The sequence below is a fragment of the Chelmon rostratus genome, chromosome 2 (assembly GCF_017976325.1).
Source record: "Chelmon rostratus isolate fCheRos1 chromosome 2, fCheRos1.pri, whole genome shotgun sequence".
NCBI lineage: Eukaryota > Metazoa > Chordata > Actinopteri > Chaetodontiformes > Chaetodontidae > Chelmon > Chelmon rostratus.
Genome location: NC_055659.1, coordinates 8,926,842 through 8,946,488, shown reverse-complemented (window position 1 = coordinate 8,946,488; position 19,647 = coordinate 8,926,842). Strand labels below are relative to the sequence as shown.

General features: G+C 40.9%; 3 protein-coding genes across 3 annotated transcripts; 2 read left to right on the top strand and 1 right to left on the bottom strand.

The window, feature by feature from the left end:
• Positions 1-268: 268 nt before the first annotated feature.
• Positions 269-6,355, bottom strand: slc5a8l (solute carrier family 5 member 8, like). Its single transcript, XM_041947880.1, has 15 exons — positions 6,002-6,355; positions 5,600-5,665; positions 5,317-5,368; positions 4,873-4,940; positions 4,546-4,700; positions 4,149-4,289; positions 3,931-4,060; positions 3,732-3,820; positions 3,313-3,425; positions 2,113-2,180; positions 1,912-1,998; positions 1,588-1,781; positions 829-938; positions 612-697; positions 269-512 (listed from the first exon to the last, which is right to left on the bottom strand). Exons 1-15 carry the CDS (start codon positions 6,353-6,355, stop codon positions 399-401), a joined length of 1,827 nt encoding a protein of 608 aa, XP_041803814.1. The 3' UTR covers positions 269-398.
• tshba (thyroid stimulating hormone subunit beta a) lies at positions 6,263-9,874 on the top strand. The gene is made up of 3 exons (XM_041947892.1): positions 6,263-6,356; positions 8,591-8,775; positions 9,175-9,874. Exons 2-3 carry the CDS (start codon positions 8,614-8,616, stop codon positions 9,427-9,429), a joined length of 417 nt encoding a protein of 138 aa, XP_041803826.1. The 5' UTR covers positions 6,263-6,356; positions 8,591-8,613; the 3' UTR covers positions 9,430-9,874.
• A 4,126-nt stretch (positions 9,875-14,000) lies between these two features.
• slc25a55a (solute carrier family 25 member 55a) lies at positions 14,001-19,418 on the top strand. The gene is made up of 10 exons (XM_041960595.1): positions 14,001-14,112; positions 14,809-14,932; positions 15,139-15,264; positions 15,730-15,785; positions 17,084-17,174; positions 17,266-17,384; positions 17,502-17,697; positions 17,811-17,965; positions 18,077-18,152; positions 18,251-19,418. Exons 2-10 carry the CDS (start codon positions 14,913-14,915, stop codon positions 18,408-18,410), a joined length of 999 nt encoding a protein of 332 aa, XP_041816529.1. The 5' UTR covers positions 14,001-14,112; positions 14,809-14,912; the 3' UTR covers positions 18,411-19,418.
• Positions 19,419-19,647: the final 229 nt, after the last annotated feature.

Below are 19,647 nucleotides of genomic sequence, written 5' to 3'. Positions count from 1 at the left end.
CACCTATTGTTCTGAGGAATACTACAACACCCAAATGTCCTGGTTTATTTAAAGGACTATACCAAATGTTGCAGAACAATTTCCTCCTGTATATGTATTTTTCTGCTGTTTAAGCACCCCTGTCGGTTAGAAACATAAACAAAATTCAGTTTTAGTTTTGCCAAACTTTATCCCTAGTGGTCAAGCTTTTAATGTAAAATCAAAATGATTTTGTGTCTCAATTTTAGCATAAAACACATCATAATTCATAGAAACATAAATAGGCACATACCAATAATAGAGTTAAAATCATTTGTTTCTGCAAATCAAATGCACCACAGGGATGCAGCAGCATAACAATTGTGGTTTGTCATTTATGTGTTTATTAAAAAAGGGAACAGTGTGTTGATATAGAAGCTTTATAGCTTGGTGCTTTTTTCAACATCCTTGCTCATCATGTCAGTGTATTTGTACGTTGGGTTGTCAGCTTCGAAGTGAAAGTCTGTTGCAGCCTTTTCTGTGATGTCTGATGCCTGCAGAGAACATTCAGCAACCTATTAGCATCATGGCAGAATCAGGTGTAGTTTGGTGACTTTGTTGCCAGTCATTTAACAAAAAGGTCAGTCTCTCACCTCTGATTTATCACACCAGCTGAAGCAGCTCATGTCGCTTATCCTCACAAACAGGTCAGAGTTCAGTTTTTCTTGCTTGCATCCACCTATAAAGAAGTTGATACACATTCCCATAACTGTTTTATGGTAGATTCGGATTATAATATTAAACATTTAGAGGATGCAGTCTTTGGTGTGCCTCTTCAGTGGAAGTAGAGGTCAGGAAATAGTGTCTCACCTGTGATCATGCTCACCAGCAGGCCAGAGGCGATTGTGGTCAGTGTACCCAAAAGAGCAAGGTAGAGGTATGACAGAGAGTACCAGGAGTCTGCCAGAGGTGGCCGGCCACTGATGCACAGAGGAAATCATTTCAGTTATCGTCCTCCTGTCATTCTACACGTGTTACACCAACAGGAGTGACAGTTCTTTGTGATGATATACTGTATAAAGAGGGCTGCAAGTCATTATTATCAATTAATCTGCAAATTGTTTAATCGATTAATCGTTTGGTCAGTAAAACATCAGAATACATTAAAAAATTAGATTTTGTTTTGTCCAACCAACAGCCCAAAAGGCAAAGCTTTTTTCTTCCTCAAAATAAAACTCAAAACAATTAGCGAAATAGTTGCGGATTAATATTCTACCAGTGGACTAATCTATTTGTTGCAGCTCAGGTATAAAGTGTTTATTGTTTATAGCTAAACATCTACACAGAGTGAGGATTTTTCATTGTATTTCAGAATTTATTTTGAAATGTATTTTGCCTTTTCAGAAATCTATGTCTAAAATGTAGTCCGGGAAAGTTGTGGGTTGCTTTAACCAGGTTTGTGGACCATGACTTAGTGTTGTAGTTTTTTTTTTTTTTTTTCAGGACAGTTTAAAGCCTTGAATCCGTTTTGTGCTTTGTATTCATTTGCTACATTAAAACACTAATGAGTATTCCTTTGTGGCCATGTCATGTGCTTAATGGACCTTTATTTTATGTAACATGACTTACTGAGGCGGAGTGGTCAGAGTCGTTGGACTGGTCCACGGAGCTGTTGTTGTGTGGCTCTGGCCCATTGTGCTGTTGCAGCCTGCAGTGCTGAGTGGGAGAGGATTTGTCTTTTCAGCCGTCGGCGGGTAAATCTGGCCTCCAATCCCCACCCACAGAGTCAACACTAGACCAATGATCATTCCTACAAGTCCTCCCTGCAAAGCAAACATGACAGCACTCAAGCACTTGCTGGATGCGTGACATTTGTTTTTTTAGCAAGTTTTCGTTGTGCTGTGAGAGGGTGCAGTTGTGCCAGCGAATGTTCCAGTAGTAGGAAATACTCACTATTGAATTTGATGTGCGGAACAGCATGCCCAGTAGGTAAAGACCAAGAAGAGGCCCACTGATCATGCCAAATATGGACAGAGCTGCCTGAAAATAGAGAGTGATCAGGAGGCTTGTAGTTCCTCATCCTCAACACTTGGTGGTGCTGTAGAGCAATACATGACTGCAGCACTGTTCAAGCTTAGTGTCGGAGAGGTTTACCTGCAAAATGCTTTCCATCAAGGAAGCAACTCCAGCCATCCCAATACATAGGGCGCCAAACAATACACCTGTGAGATGGTAAAATCAGGATTACTGAAGGACAAATGTGATCACAAAGTTTCCTCATCAAATTTAGATATAGATATAACTGAAGCTTCAATTTTTATCAGGTGAATAGTTTTTTTCAGCTCTTCATTTTAGAAAGACATTTTTTGCAGCTTGCCTGTCCAGCCTATCAGCAAACATTTAATTTGCTTTCCTTAATTAAAGACATTAATAGGTATTTAAAAAGGCAAAAGTCTTAGTTATTAAACGGTTTTTATTCGACTGCGGACAATAGCTAGGAAGCTCATTGTCTCATAAGTCAATTTCAGCAAAAAGTTAAATGAATTTCATTTACTTTTTCGGGTTAATCCATACGTCCGTTTTCTGTCCCTTATCTAGGTCCAGGTCACGCTCATTTGCTTAATTATATCACTGGTAATTATTCTTATAAATGCAGTGAAGTGCTGAAAAAAATTTGATTTAATAAGAAATGTTTCTAGGCCATACTGGTTTTCCATCGTACTTAAATTGCATAGTAAAAAGGTCTTAAATGTAACTTTCTGAACCCTGCAGATATCTGTTTACTCTGTTTCCCTCCCATAAATGTGAGCTCTGATTAACACCTGTAACAGCACTGTAACGAACAGGAACATTGTGACCTTGTTTACAAGCATCATGCAGATTCATGGTAACCACAGTCGATATTAAACTGAGACAGCAGTACACTGTCTCTGCTGCAGAACTGGTGGAGCCACACCCTTGACCTGACCGTGCCAAAATAAGTTCATAGAGCCTACATGTTCCTGCCCGTCCTGCTTTTTCTCAGGAGATCTACCCAATGAAAGCCTCGAGATTATTGTGGCATTAATCACTGTTTGTGTGTTGTGAAGTCTGTTTGTAGAGACTCTTCACCGGTAATGATTTAATTTTGTCTTTGAATAAACACAATTTTCTTTGTTTCCAGCTATCAGTTGTAACTGTAGTGTAGCTGGAAACACTTTTAATTTCCTGCTCAGAATAGCAAGAAAAGATGATTGTTATCTTGGTGATTGCTGTCCTATTCAGGATCACCAGAACGTGCCATGAACTCAAGCTAAATGATGAAGTGATTGAGGGTAAATATGTCTTTAATAAAGGATTTTTCATACAACTTACTCAGGCCCATGTTCATCCAGGTCACCTGTCTCTCTGTGAGGTTTTTGCACACTGGATGTAAATAATCTTCCACAGTGACAGCAACAAGAGCATTAATACTGGAAGACACCGTGCTGAAAAACATGTACCGGTAAGCTTTTAGTCACTGAACAGAACAGAGAGGCTGATGCATTTCAACAGCGGATAAAATTACAGAAACGCTTAGTCTCAGGTAGCATCTAAATGGTAGTTTCTTGAAAATGCAAATGCAATAACCTGTTCAGTTGAACAATGACACAGACTTTCCTCATGAAGCAATATAATCCAGGTATTGCCAGCTCATTCTTTCCATAGCAGTCTATCTTATCTACTAGAGCATTTCCTTGTCAGCATTTCTGACAAACAAACAAATATTTTCCCTTGTTTGTGTCAGGCCTCACCTGAGAGTCCCACTGTATGCCGCGGCCACAAACAAGCCAGGGACTCCAGGGTAAACTGCCAGAATATCCATCACAAGGTAGGGCAGCAACTGGTTTACAAATATAAACCAATATTACGGCCAGTGCTTTGTTACATAAGAAACAGCATAGCAGACTTCCATGTGATGATGAGTAGAGAGGCAGTTGCAGCTGCTAATACCTGGTCAGGGGTGCGCACATCGTTGTTTGTAAGTGGGTCACAGTTCTTGTAGATGGAGAACATGGTGAGGCCGGAAAACACAGCCAGGCTCACAGTCACCCACAAGCCGACCATGTTCACATACAAAGACCTGAGAGATGTGGAAAGACTTGTCAGTGCGCGAAGCTTCGCTCACAGCCTGTATCTTAATGTTTGCATTGCACTGCAGGTACACTCACATCTTGGCATGTCCCAAGGTTTTGCAGGATATGTAGCGCTGCACCTGGGACTGGTTGATTGAGTAGATAGAGGCCCACATCACGCTGCCACCGATGACAATACTCCAGAAAGTATGTCGCTTCAGAGGATCTGGGTCAAAACTGTGATAAAAGTCAACAACATGTGACACAGGATTTTACTGACTTTAATGATGTGGGATGACAATAAGCAGGCTTCACTCATATTTCAGTTTTCTTGATTATTGTGTTTCCTTCCTTGGATTATAAAGCAATAAAGAGTTACAGGAAAGTCTGTCAATTTTTTTTTTGTCTTGTGGCTGCAGACTAATTTCTCTGATCCAGGAAGGAACTATTAACAAACAACATTTGACACAAGTCTGCCTGTTTGTGTACTTACTCAAACACCTCTAATCGGCCTCCTTGGCCGGCGTCTTTCCAGATGTTCGTCAGGCCTCCCTGCAGTACGGCTCCTCGAGCTATAACAGCCACAAAACCTGCCAGCATGATCATCATCTGCAACACGTCTGTCCAGATCACCGCTTTCAGACCACCCTGAAACACCGGCCACGTTAGAGACAGCTTATGGTGGCTAACAGCTTGAGATGCAAACACAGTTGGACTGGAGGACTTCAGTCTGTGTTTGTATACATTATGCACTTCTTGTGTACTGTTTGGTACACTGGTCATTCAGTCAATACAATACTTTAACATGCCCAGTACCAACCAAAGTGCAGTAGATGATGCACACCGCTCCTGTAGCTACCAACACTCCCCACAGATCGAGTCCTGTGACTGAGTAACAACAAAAAAAAAAGCTCCATTATGATTCATATAACCAAAAGGGACATAACATGTGACGTGTGACCTGACATGACATCTTAATAATTGGGCACTTGCAAAAAGTCCTGTGTTGGACCTGTGTTGTTAAGAGCCAGCTCTATCTTTGTCAGTAGTAGAAAAACTCTGTTATCAGGTCAAGATAGGTGATTGTAAGGAGATGATGTCTGCCCATGTTTGTCCAGAGGTTTGTTGTGCAGGAGAAGTAGACAGGAGAGAGACAGTGTGAAACGTCACAAACATTAACACAGTTACTTCTGGAGGACAGCAGCATCTCACAAAATGCGTTTTATTCCTAATTAATTTAAGAACAGCCCGTGTGTAGACTTACTTTGATTTAGTGCAAGAGCTGGAGCGTAAATGACCAAGCCGGTGTACAGGGCCTGAGAGAAGAGGCCGCCATTAGTTAATTAGCTGGAAGCACAACAAGCATGTGATTCATATTGATCCTGGAACTGGTATCAAGAATCAGTTTTACATAAAGTCAAAAAGAGAAGAGACAGCTGCTTTTACACGTACCATGTTTGTTCCATGAGGTTTGTACTTTAGCTTTTAATTATCTAAATACAAAAAGTAGCTGAATATTCCTCTTCAGCAAAAGCATGTTTAGTTACCGTCTGTATGATGTACATTGACGTCCCAATTAACCGAATGGGCCGGCTGAAGCGCAGCTCCAAGTACTAGAAATAAAAGGAAACCTGGTCATTAAAGTGATTATTTGGGTTCACACACAGTGTTTAGTTTATACATCCACATTTACACAATGTTACAGAGGTTTCTTTCTTACTTCTTTAAATGTCACCCACCTTTTAGAGGAAATGCTTTTATAGCAGTTTATAGTTAACAGCATTCTGTGTAATATTTGATAGCAGTGGTCATTCCAAACTAGCCATGTTTTCTGTGCTTTATCAATAAAGCATGCTTTACTTATTGATCTTTAATTGTATGTTATTTCCTGCTGCACCTGTCAGCCAGCCTTTCTACTGTTATAATAAATCACAGTGGCATTTCCTTACCTCATAGGCGCTGGTGATGTTCAGTCTGTAGAAAAGCGGCACAAAAACCTCAGCAGTGATGGCCGACATGATGGCATAGGAGAAGGCGAAGAGCCAGAAGGCAGCTCCAAACCGGTAGGCCTCAGCAGGTGTGCCAATGACCGTGATGCCAGACATGAAGCTGGCCGTGAGCGACATGGCAACCGGCACGGCTGTCATTTGCCGTCCACCCAGCAAGAACTCAGCGCTGCTGGTCTCCTTACGGCCTCGGATGGCCTGGAAAAGGCCGATGCCAGCAGACGCCAGGATTGTTCCGGCAAACACCACATAGTCCCACACAGAGAAAGAGGCCACTGGACCACCCGTACCAACCATGGTTAGTTAAGAAGAAGCTTCCTTTTACTAACACTTGACTCTGAGCTGTCGTTAAGAATGCTTAGGTTCAGAAGGATTTCTGTGTCATGCAATCTCGCTAAGTTTAATGTTCCTCCCTCTAAATGCTCCTGAAATCACCACATGTATCAAGACAGCAAGAAAAATGCTGTTCAGTGCATTTCAGGCTCAGTCTACATTCAGGCGTATTTAAATCAGCTGCACTCCAATTAAAAGTTTCCCTTCAAACCTTCGACGAAAAGCAGAAAAATCCAAAGAGTACCAGAGTCGCTCCGACTGGTAGTAGAACAACAAGATATTTCAGCTACATCTCCTGCAAGCAGCAGGGGTCTGGTCCACTCTGACTGCTGCAGCAGTCTATAAAGATTAGTTCGCTTTAGTTAATGATTGATCAAGGACACATAACACTGAAGTTGCCCATAATTTCAGTGATTGTAAAAGGCAGCAAGCCTGTGGTGTGCCAGAGGCTGCGTTGTACTGATGCTCTGTTATGACTTTGACATAATGACACATCCAGCGGGGGTTTTATGAATGTCCAGGTTCCTCAGTAGTTATTGGTTAGGCTGTGAGGAATGTCAGGAGGCAGGGCAGGTAAATCTGTTAAGATTGGTTCGCTGCTGTCACATCCTTTCTTTATGTGTCGCTCAGTCACATGTGATTACTGCTGCTTTACTTATCACGTTTGTGTTTTCGGCTCTCACTCCAGTCATGCAAACTGAAAAACTCTGAAGTGTGCGGCGGGGGAAAGTGACAGCTACAGTCAAAAAAAATACTGCAGATGAGAAAGAAGAGGTAGTGAAGCCGTCGGCAACAGATATTAATTGTGATGATTTGTTCATATTTGCAATGGACGGTGATTATATGGTTGATTTCACTTAAGTCACTCTTGATGAGAGCATCAGTTCCAGTGAATTCCTAAAAAGTTAATGTAAAATGGCACTTATTGTTAATGTTTGTAAAAGTGAGTAAGAGCTCAGAATGAGCTGCTAAAATGGACGTTGAACTTACACTATGCTGTTTATGTTTTCACTGTGATGTAATAGCCCTTCAGTTAGCCATGAGCAATGTTCAAGATAACTGTTATTAGACGAGGATGTAAATTCAGCGCGAGGTAGAGCTGTGGTTGAAATGCAAATTAAGAAAATCAATCTGCATTTATGCGTTCATGACACAGGAATGCCAAGAGAAATGTGTGTCTGTCTGAATCCTCCTGATCTGTAAATATAGAGGAGATAAACCCCATTAGAAACAATCACATGCTTCACTATTACGACTTAATATGTCAGAGAGACTTTGAGTATTCTCGACAATCATTAAGCGAAAATATAGATAAGGAAATGCCTGAAGTCCAGCAGTGTTGAGTTGGAAGTTGTGCCTCTCCCTTTTTAAGTCACTTGGTGACTTGTCAGTAGTATGACGTCTGTATCTGAAGAATTTGGTGTTTAGAGATGAATGCTGATGTTTCTGTTTTTGCTTTTGATTAGATAAACCTGCTCTGAATGTCTTCTGCTCTGCTCATGTTCAGGACATGTTTGGACTGTGACAGCTTGTACAAACTGCTGAATGCTGACTAGTTTTGTAACCCACAATCCACAAGCATCATCTGGACGTTCGGAAAGTGCTCTGAAATGTGTGTGTGTGTGTGTGTGTGTGTGTGTGTCAAGTGTTTTTTCTAAGGTTAATTTTTACTCAAATGAGAGACAGATTGAAACAGTTTGTTTTGGAAAGAACAGCAAAACTCAGAGTTTGAGTGTCTCTTTATAAATTATGCATTCTTTCAAGCAGAATTGAAGCTTTTGGACATTTTATGACATCTAGCAGACACAGTTTTTTGTTTTTAGTTTAGTTTCAGAATCAGATCCAGAGCTGCACCGAGGCTTTCAGCTAGTGCAGGATCCACTGCGTCATTTTTCTTGGTTAATATATTAACTCTGTTCATGAAAGACATGATTAATTTATGTCATCCACATAATGGACATATGGTCAGTACTTCCTTTATCGTCACAGATCGAAGATAATGGCAGGCTTGGATAAAAGTGGAGTGTGTAATGTTGGCATAAATACTGTTCAGCAGGGTTGTTCAGACTCACAGCATCATCAGGCCTGCAGCTCACCTCGAGGTGTCTCGCACGTACGGACGACAACAGTCAATTCAAGAGACCAAACTCTCTGGTATCTGATTGTCAATTTGTCTCTTTATCTTTCCTTCCCATGCAGCTCCCACATTGATCGGGAAAAGCATGGAGACTGCAGTGTTCACCAGCTGGCTCCTGTTTCTGCTGTTCAGTCCAGCTGTTCCCATGTGCTTACCCACTGACTTCACCCTGCATGTGGAGAGGCCAGAGTGTGACTTCTGTGTGGCGATCAACACGACCATCTGCATGGGATTTTGCTACTCGAGGGTGTGTATGTCCTTTGTGGTGAAGGAACAGATTGTCATTGGTTTCTTCAGGTGGGAAAAAGAACATGGAAATGTTGTCATACAGGCAGAGAGATAACATAAAAAGGTTATGAAAACTCTTAAAAAGTATAAATGGAAGGTCAATCAAGAAGTATGAAAGGACATAGAAAGTAGAAAATGTCAAATAGAAATTGAATAAAATAAATAAACAACTAAAAGAATAATGACACATTGAATTTAAAGTATGCACAAAAATGTACTCTTTGTTTTTATTGAGTTTTATAATTTCCCAGAATAACAAATAAAATAAAATCACAACATTTACAATATAGTCAAAAATATACATATGTATACATACATATACACAAAGACCACTCGTGTGTTTGTGTGCCGTGAGCAGGACAGCAACTTGAGGGATATACTCGGCCCACGCTTCCTCATCCAGAGAGGTTGTACCTACGACAAGGTGGAATACCGCACGGCCGTGCTGCCCGGCTGCCCCATCGACGCCGACCCTGTCTTCACCTACCCCGTGGCTCTCAGCTGCCACTGTGGTGCCTGCAGGACCGACAGCGATGAGTGCGCACACAGGGCCGGCGTGAGCGGCGCCGGCTGCACCAAACCAGTCAGACGTCTGTACCCGTACCCTGAGTAGAGCAGCTACATGATTCCACTCTGATGCTTCTGTTGCTGTCATTCTCAGCTTGTCCTTTTTAGTTAACCTGATTGAGGACACAGTCGTCACCCTTTGTCTTTTGACAAATACACTGATATCTGCACTGTCTGTACTGTTACCTATTGTACCAACCTGTTCCGTCATTCCTTTGTTACCCAGCCTGTCTGTGCTGCAGCTCTGCTTCTCAGTTTACAGCCAGGGGTCGATCCCGTGCGCGATTTTATCGGCTTCAGTATTTTTCCTCCTGCACACTCGTGCGCGTGACTCCCAGGCTTATTATGTTTACTCTGAAAGGGATACTCTGAATGCAACTCAATTAAAGCTGAGGTCTCTAAATAGCGCTCTGACTAAGCTGTGCTTGACTTAATCACATCCTGTGCCGGACCATGGCCTTCTGTTTACTACATAACAAACACGAGGCCATGACGCTCCGCGGTGTCACCCTGGATACTATATTTACCTCAGGAGTCACTCTGGAAGGCACATGATTGATGAGACACTGCTTATTAAATGGATTTTCAGTGAGCACCACAAAGATCAGGCTCAGTGCACGCAGAAGGGTCACAACACCAGATTTACAGTGTGACTTTGTTGACTGTTGACTCATTTCATCTCAGCCCAAGTAGAGTTTATGTGCGTAGTTTCCTATTCACAAAGGGAATTCAGAAAGACAGCTGGAGCTTATTAATAGCTCAGCAGTTCAGAGTGGGAAAATGTATAATTATCCATCATGTGGGTCTCTGTGACATTGCTCTCTCATCTCCTTGTTTTATATTCTGTCACTTCTGGATATCACAGCATTCTTCTGTCAGTGACAGTTTCTATATTAAAGTGTCTGTGTGGATGAAAAAAACTTATTTGTCAGGCTCAGACAGTTACTCTATGTAACTGAGCCGTTTTGGTCTCATTGGTTGGTTCTGCAGCTCTGACAGCTTCTTGCATTTTGATCAGAATAGATTTGAAAGCCGGTGAACTAAAGACCAACAATACATCAGATTTAAAGAGATGGGAGAATTGTCCTCTCACAGAAAGAGACAACAGGAGCGATCGTCATCTGCATTACTCCTCTTATCAAGTCATGCTTCCCTTCCACTGATACCTGATGCGATTCATAAATTATGCACCTTGAAGCAACCTTGAGGGTTTGTGTATATTTGGGACAGAAGTGAAATGAACCAGAGAAAGTACAGTGGACTGTGCGGGAGGAAAGAAGACAGGAAAACCTGTTTGTAAAATGCTGAATCACTATAACCTCGAGGAAGCTTGTAAACCTTCTCACAACCTGACACTCTGTTTAACCTTGCAAATGGCCAGCTGACAGAATGGTAGAGTGTTATCTCCACTCTGGGATCTGTAGTCCATCGTTAAAGTCCTTGTCAGTGTACATCAAACTCTCTGCGCCTTCTTGTGCTTTGACCCGTATGTGTTTAACTGTTAAAATTAGGTTAAATTTATGAGAAGAATTGTTTTATTCTCGTTCATACCTTTATAATTGTGAATAGATGCTTCAGTAGTATTTTTATTTCAAAGCAGAGCATATTTAATAACATAAAATGTATTGGCATTACTCATAAAAACACATTATTTATGCTGTATACTTTAAACAGTTACCGTTGACCTTGTATGACTCTAAAGTCATCTGACTGATACGGCACAATGCTTTGAGTTGCCCAGCTAAAATTCCCTGCGTGGTGGTGTTTTGAAAACCATAATACCCTAATGGATAAAGCAGTGGATGAAATGGAATTTGCTTCCATCAGCAGTCCAAGAGAAGCAGCTCACACATGCCGACCACTCTTTCATTCAGACAAACCACACAGTTTTGTTTGTGTTGTGTTTATTCAACTAGAAAAAATGTGAGAAATGTTGTAGCCGTGTTAGCGGCTCTGCGGATGGTACATTCATGGCGCCACCAGGAGGTTGACATTTTTGGTTTTTAGTGTTGACAACTATTTGATGAAAAGCCTTGAAGTTTGTTAAAGATGTTCATGTTGCCCACATGATGTGCCCTAATGACTCTGATGATCTCCTGACGTTTCCTGTAGCCGAGCTTTAGCTTGACCAATGCTTCAGTTTATTACCAAATACCTGCAAAACTAAAGACATTCCCATCATCCACGGCTGTAGTGCATGTTCACTGCTATTTAGCAACTGATAGCATGCTCACAGACTGTCAGATTGTCCAGAGCCATTTACAAAACCAAGCCATGCATTCATCTGAGTTCTTGCTCCTTTTTGACGTCAGCAGGGTTTATAATGAATGTTTATGTGATCCCTGATTGTTTGATTCCTGATTTGACTTCACCTATTCTTAGAAAGCTGGATGATTACATACATACATTTAAATACAAAAAGAGATCAAAATACCAGAACAGAAAAGTTATGTAAGTGTAAAATGCTGCCTGTGCAAAGCTGCATGCTTGAGTTGACTTGCAGACCGAACGTATGCCCATTATTACACAACTTCAACGTCATTCATGTATGAGCAGCAACAGACAGGTTCCTATGGTATGTGCCTATACATTTAACGCCACCATCAAAGATGAACCAGTTGTAATGTTAACAAAAGCCATTTTCTCGTTGGCATCCACCCTGTAATTTTCCATGTCATGCAGCTAATACTTGGCATTGTGTGCACCTGCAATTGAAAGCTATTCAGTAGAATTTACCAGATGCTCTGTCTAAAACCTGAAAAAATCCCTTAAACTTATTCACTTTGCTACCTTTTGTTCTCTCATTACATCAATACTTTCTTTAGAATTAGTTCTATTAGTTGAATTCACTTTTGGCTCTTTTCTATCAAAACCTTATACAAACAGTTGCGCACATGTACACTGCACACAACAACAACAAAAAAAAACATTTTTGGAAATATACAGAAGGCCTGTACCTCAGTATCTCTTACATTTCTATGAAGAAAACTAAATTAAGTTGTTATTTTTAAATTCTTAAAAGTTTCAGAACACAATCTACATTGACAGAGCCTTCACTTTCTGATGCATTCGAAAAGCATGCAGTTAAAACATTCAAAGAGCTAATAGAACAATGGCCAACGTCAGGGGACAATAACACTGGACCAAATATGGGCACCCTATGTAGACTCGGCCATCAAAAAGGCCCAACAGAGGATGTACTTCTTGCACCAGTTCAGGAAGTTCAACCTGCCTCAGCAGCTGCTGAACCAGTTCTACACTGCAGATAGTCTGTCCAGTCTGTCCTCTGCACATCCATCAGTATTTGGTATGAATCAGTCACCAAACAGGACAGGAACAGGCCAGAGAACCACGGTTAGAAAACAGGCAGGAAACATTGCTGCAGTTCCTACACAAAGAGGAAGGCTTCTTCCCTTTTGGAGTGCCAAGATCACGCTCTTCAGACAGAGTTTGAACTGTTAGCCACTGGTGTTCCTGTTATGAAGATCAAGAGATACAAGGTTTCCCTTGTCCTTGCTTCCATTTACATATTAAGCTGTTGATAGAATTTAACTATTGTCTGTAGATTGCTTATATGCACAGATTGTTGTCCCATTTTTTCCCCACTTTGACCTTGACGCTGAATGAACTTGAATCACTCTCTCCACTATGTTGTCCATCAGTTTTTTGTGTGTTTTTGTGTGATCCTGGCTGGAAACCACTTTCCAGTAAGGGACAATAACAATACTTTGAACTTTTGTACATAATCATCCACTCCAAATATACACATTCTGTATAGCCATCAGTATAATTATATATATATATATATATTTTCCAAAATATTCATTTTTCTTGTATATCTTTCAGCTTTGTTTTGCGTGTTCTAGGCTGTTATGTCTCTAAGTAACTTACATTGAGAGCATTGAAAAAATGGAGTCCAATTTGCATGTTTTACATGTACAATCTTAGTCTGTAAAGTAACTAGTAACTGTGGCCTTCAAATAAATGTAGTACAGTATAAAGTACAGTAGTTCACCCTGAAATTTAGTGGAGAGGAAATACAAAGCACAATGACAAAATAATGACTAGTGCATGTATCAAACGTGTATTTAGTAATATGCTTAGTTACTTTTAATCAGTAGAACCAACCTATATGCACCTGAGTAATAGATTAGAATGATGTCATCCTACTGGTGTGGCCAACAAGCTTACCAGAGTGATCTTAATGTCATTATGATCTTAGCCTGTAGACTCACACTGAGACCAAGATCATCTTAACCTCAAGATCCTGAGAGGAAACGGTTCCCTGACCCCTTCACCTACCTTATGCTTATATTTAAAAAAAATACGAATCTTATGAATCTGAATCAGCAACAATCAATAATATCCTTTAACTTTTAAGCATAATATTTGAAAAAAGGTTTAGTGAAACAATGATCTCTTCTAACTTTCACTCCTACCTTTGTCACTGCATGATTGTGGGGACACTTTGATTGATCAGTCTATCATCCAATAAAGAAAAGGGTAGCTCAATATAGCCAACCAACTCAGCGTATGCAAAATAGCTAATAGATGATTGGTTGTTATTCAAAGACTTGAGCGCGTCTGTCCCCTCCCCCAGATAAAACTCAATGGAAATTTCCAGTCAGTCTACTCATAGCTATATTAGCAGAAGCGTCCGGTGAAACCGACAGAAGCAGACATCACGGCACGAGATCATCTTAAAGAATAACTACAAGACACGCTTTTGGTAAGTAAAAGCTTTTATCTTATGTTTAAGTAACTTATCATGCCTTTTGAGTTCATTAAGTTGTTTACGATAGCCAGTTTGTACGCTTTTGGGGACGGTATTGTTCTGAATGGGTATCTTGGCTAACTCCGCCTGCTAGCTTAACCTTATGTATGAAACTGAGAGCAGATGCTCTTCGCTCTTATGCTCTTATGCTCTTAACCGTAGTGAGACACGGCTGTGTAGAAATGTCTTTTTGCTCTCTTTTTTCTAACTATGTAGCTAAAATTGTCTGCCACGGAAAATAGAAGAACTTGATAAATAAATGCTGAACGGTTACTCGAAACGTGAAAAGCTTAATATTGGCGCTTTCTCGTTGAGTTGCATTGTCAGAAAACTCGTTCACGGCGGAGTTAACTCCACTGCCTGCATCTTAAAATTACTTGGAAGTTCAACTTCAACTGCATAGCGTTATGAAGAATGAATGAAAGGCGGAATTGCCCATGTATGGTATTCCGGTATGTGAGCTTGAACACGCCCACGGCTTGTGCTGCTCATCGTGCAGCAGCAGAACTCATGGTCCCGTGATCCTGTGCGGTCTGTAGATAAGCCAAAGCCGCTGCTGGCCAGGATTAGCTGTGTGTACACACTCTGTATGAGTACTCAGGAACCTGCCCTTGTACTCTAAGTAACCTCCGGTCCGTTTTCTCTGTCTAGAACTGCATTCATCGATTTGACTGAAGAACACTTGGATCTACATCACTACGTTTTGCACTTCTTCACTTCACTGCACGCCTTTCTTCTCTTATTGAAAAGTCACCATGTCTCAGCAGCAGATCAGGTAAGTTTCATTCATTTTCCTTTTCTACAAATAGTACAATCAGTCCATAGACAGGGGGTTATGTAGCTATTTTGTTCACACATAATTGTTCACACCATTTTAATTTGCAAGCAACACAGTTTTAGCCCTTTATTATAGTCCTGCCTTTATTATAAGACTGATTTCCACATTAAAATATTGATGTGCTTTTTGTCCTCTCCTTTCAGCCTCCCAGCCAAACTCATTAATGGAGGTATTGCTGGCATTGTTGGGGTTACTTGTGTCTTCCCCATTGACTTGGCAAAGACCAGGTTGCAGAATCAGAGACAAGGTCAGCAGGTCTACAAGAGCATGTAAGTATTTTTAGTTTCGGTTGTCTCGTATGACATACACGCCAACGCTCTGTTTGCTAAATCTCCTGGCTTTATACCCACAGCATCCTGGTATAATCCAGTGCTCCTCTTGCTAATCTCACAATGACACATGCAGGGCATCAGGGTGTTGTGTAGAATTAGGAACATTCCGTACTTGATAGACCATGATGAGTGTTCATCTTTGTCATTGCTCTCCAATGAGGTGAGGCGAATGCCTTTGAAGGGTGGAAATTTACTGCTCCATTTACCCTATGAGTGTCTGTGTTTCATACAGCAGCCACTGTTCCTCGACCCTGACTGTCACTGTGATAAATAACTGGCTTTGAATTATTATTCCCGGTTTTTAATAATTAAGGCTCTCTAAAGTATTTTAGTGGATGTTTTAAGTCGCTGACCTTAATTGGTTTGTACCACTAATATTTTTCTTGTCTTCTTGTTTTGTAGGATGGACTGCCTTGTCAAGACAGTTCGATCAGAGGGTTACTTTGGAATGTACAGAGGTAAGATTTATACACACCTGAATATTAAGAACCAGTAGACTAGGGCATGTAGGAGAGGATTAAATGTAGGAGGGGGTAAGATCTTTCTAGAGTGAGGCTGAACACTGATTATATGATAACAGGCTTCAGATATAGTGTATTTTGAGTGCATGGGTTGCTTGATTTACTTAAAAATATACTTAAGAGTTGGAATAAGTTTAAAAAAAAAAAAAAAAAGAGAGATGGCCATAGCCTTTCTCATACAAAGTGGTTTTTGCAGCTTTAAGATCTGGTGTATTAATAGCATTCATGCCGTAAATTGGAAAACACATGTCCTGTTTTAATTATCAGCTCATTGATGTAATGTAGAAAAGGTAAAAGTGAAATCTTTGTGGACGTAGTTCAATATGAGGAAAATTGAGACCTTTAGTCTGGGTCTCTGCTTGTGTGAGGAATGCTGTTTGTTTGCATCTGTGTTTTTCATATTACAGACTTGGGTCCCCCTGGGATATTGAAGGCTAGCCGATAAGGCGCAGCCACGCTGGAGGCAAATCATTAAATGGTTCTTACAATATTGCTCTATTTAAAACTATAGGCACACGTTTTTGTTTTGCCATCTATTTGTTCTATTATTTGACTACTTGTTAATAACGACTTGGCTGTCTCTTCACTGTCCTGTCAACTTCTCGTAGATCCTCATTTTCCTAGACTATGAATTGTGTCCTTGCAGACTTAGAGTGATCTTGAAAATGAATCTGTGGTGTATTTCAGCAGTCTGAGTAACAGATCAGTGTTTTAAGTTTGCCCAAAGTCTGCACACACAGTACGTAGTGAAGCATTCAATATTTCCTTTCCTTAACATCTTTTCATTTCTCTTGTCTGTTGTTGGCATTAACTTACTTACTAACTTTGATCCTTTCAATAGACAAACAAATTTCCTTTCTTAAAGTTTTCTCCACACAAAGTGGGCCCTGTTATCATGAACTGACTCACTGTACTTGATAGTCTTGATGTTTGCATCTCCTCTGGGTACTCCTCACCCTCCCCATTTCTTTGCTTGTCTTGTGTTTGATTTGTTCCTTATGTTCCTTCTGAAACTCATGTTTTAATGTAATTTCTCTTGACATAATCCCCCTCCATCATCATGACTGAAGCTACTTTAAATTGAGCATTTGTCTCGTCTGTGTGTAGACTAGCTATGCAGTGGACTTACTACATTCTGATGTTGTAATGATAGTGGCAGGGAATGTTTTTGTACATGTGCTAAATAAAAGGTTGATTGTGACTTCAGAGCTAACTGTATGTTTGTTTTTCCTCAGGTGCTGCTGTAAATTTGACCCTGGTCACCCCTGAGAAGGCAATCAAGCTGGCTGCTAATGACCTCTTAAGGCATCACCTCGCCAAGGATGGGTAAGCAACATTGTCTCATGAGATCATTGTCTTAGGAAAATACAGGGTCCCATCAACTGTGGTACTTAATATTTCTCCTATCTGTTGACAGAAAGGGGCTGACAGTGTTCAAAGAGATGCTGGCAGGTTGTGGTGCAGGCATGTGCCAAGTCATTGTCACCACCCCGATGGAAATGCTCAAGATACAGCTACAGGATGCAGGCAGAGTCGGTGAGGAGACAAAATTGATGTTGAATATTATGTTTAGACGCTGACTTCAGTCACAGCGTCTTAGCCCCAGTGATAAACAACAAACATATATTAATATGTTTTGTCTTTTGTCCAAAGCGGCCCAGCAGCAAAAACCAGTCATGATGTCGCCCACCAAGCTAGTGGCCACCAACACCATGCTCAGCCGCTCCTACAACTCTGGCACGGCGGTCTCAGCACCACGGGCTGTATCTGCCACACAGATCGCAAAGGAGCTCGTCTACACGCAGGGCATCCAGGGGCTCTACAAAGGCCTGGGGGCAACACTGATGAGGTAAAACTCTTATTCCCTCCTGAAGAGGAACGTTGTTATTTATTTTTTTTATACCAGTTTCTTTTGTTTAAGGATTTCAGTCTGAATACACATTTCCTTTTCATTTCCTTTAGGGACGTTCCCTTTTCTATTGTCTACTTCCCGTTGTTTGCCAACCTGAACCGCCTGGGCAAGCCTGGTCCCGAGGAGTCGTCCCCCTTCTATTGGGCTTTCCTCTCAGGCTGTGTGGCAGGATCTACTGCTGCTGTTGCTGTTAACCCTTGTGATGGTGAGTTTTAAGAGCCACCTCAGCCATGACGTGCCCTGTTTTATTACTGACAACATTGTAATGTTTCTGAATGTTGCCTCATGTGTTGTTGCTGCCCCTTTTTTTTTCCAGTGGTGAAGACGAGACTGCAGTCACTGAACAGAGGATCCAGTGAGGAGGCCTATAATGGAGTTGTGGATTGTGTGAGGTAAGACAGTTGAGTCATTCATTATTGCATAACTGTTTTTTTTTTTTTTTTTGTCTGTGCGTGCATATAAATAAACCCACCACCCTGGTTCTCCACAGTAAAATAATGCGGAAGGAGGGACCCTCTGCCTTCCTGAAGGGTGCTGGCTGTCGGGCTCTGGTCATCGCTCCTCTGTTCGGCATTGCACAGGTTATGTACTTTGTTGGCATTGGTGAATACATCCTGGACAACTCACCTCTAAGCCTCCTGTCGGCATGAGCACGTCAACTTGCTGGCTATGCATAAGACCCTCCGAGCGTATGGTGGAACAACTGGCAGCTACGTAATATCGCTTTACAAGTCTTGTATGACTGAGTCAGAAGGCTTCAGGGTGTAAAGACCCAGGATTTCATTTTCTGTAGGGTCTGACAGCTGTGTTGCACTTGAACACTTTTGTGACTTATTCAGTAGGCCATGGCCAACGTTTGCACTTGAAGCTGTTAGCCTTACTGGACTGAGGGACTCAAGAGTTGCAGTGTTATTTTGTCTTTGTCCCTAAGACAGTCCTGTTCTGTTTCCCTCTGTGAGGGAGGGGAGCTCACTCCATCGAAGAGAAAGACCTATTTCTTTTGTTTTCTTCCATGCTATCACTTTTCATAATATTTTGTATGTGTATGCTACTTATTTTATATTGCTGAAATGCAGCAGCTTGCAGTACTTTGTATGTTTTTCCTCCTTCTCTGTTGATGTTTCATGTTATAAATCCTTCAAAGTTGGAACAAATGGGGGACACATTGGGGCCCAATTTATTGCAAAGGGATCTTTTTTTGCCTACATTTCAGCAATAACTGAGTGTACGTGTTTCATTTGACTGATCATGAACCTTCCTAGTGGCATGGGACCATAAACTTGCCAAACCATAGGCAGTGTCCTGTTATATACTTGATATTATCCTGACAGTTGTTTAGTAGTCTGTGAACAGCAGTCGTTGTGTTCTAATATCTGCAAATAACTTGAAATGCATTCATTCACAATATATATGTATGTGTTTGTCCACATAACCTCAGTTTATACATTGACATCATGCATACATACTACTTCACTGACTAATATGTTTGGTTTATGCCTTAACAGAGCAGATTAACATCTCTCTGAAGAAACGAGGCTCCTGGCCAGAAAAAAAAACATTACTGTGAACATGTGAAAGATGACTGTTACCATATTCTGTTTTTTTGATGGCTTTTTTGTACATACAGATATATGCATTAAACATGTGTAACACCTTCATTCTGTGTTCATGGATTGATTTATCATCTATTTGCATTAAAGGAACAAGGAAACAAACTCATGCTTCACAAGGGTTTCTTTTTGATGCTTTAATGTGCACATCACCTCTCACTAATGTTGCAGCTGGTAATTCTGGGGGGTAATTTTAGTTATAGCTGGGCAGCTTGTGAATTTCCTCCTGGAGGTAAAGTCTTTATCTTTATTTGTTGATTATATTTTATATCGGTCT

Coding starts and splice junctions, on each gene's coding strand:
- tshba (XM_041947892.1), top strand. CDS start 8,614: ATGGAGACTGCAGTGTTCACCAGCTGGCTCCTGTTTCTGCTGTTCAGT. Junction 8,776..9,174: donor TGGGATTTTGCTACTCGAGG/GTGTGTATGTCC, acceptor TGCCGTGAGCAG/GACAGCAACTTGAGGGATAT.
- slc5a8l (XM_041947880.1), bottom strand. CDS start 6,355: ATGGTTGGTACGGGTGGTCCAGTGGCCTCTTTCTCTGTGTGGGACTAT. Junction 3,821..3,930: donor ATGTGCGCACCCCTGACCAG/GTATTAGCAGCT, acceptor TTTGTAAACCAG/TTGCTGCCCTACCTTGTGAT. Junction 939..1,587: donor ACTCTGACCACTCCGCCTCA/GTAAGTCATGTT, acceptor TCTGTGCATCAG/TGGCCGGCCACCTCTGGCAG.
- slc25a55a (XM_041960595.1), top strand. CDS start 14,913: ATGTCTCAGCAGCAGATCAG. Junction 15,786..17,083: donor TTACTTTGGAATGTACAGAG/GTAAGATTTATA, acceptor GTTTTTCCTCAG/GTGCTGCTGTAAATTTGACC. Junction 17,385..17,501: donor ACAGGATGCAGGCAGAGTCG/GTGAGGAGACAA, acceptor TTTTGTCCAAAG/CGGCCCAGCAGCAAAAACCA.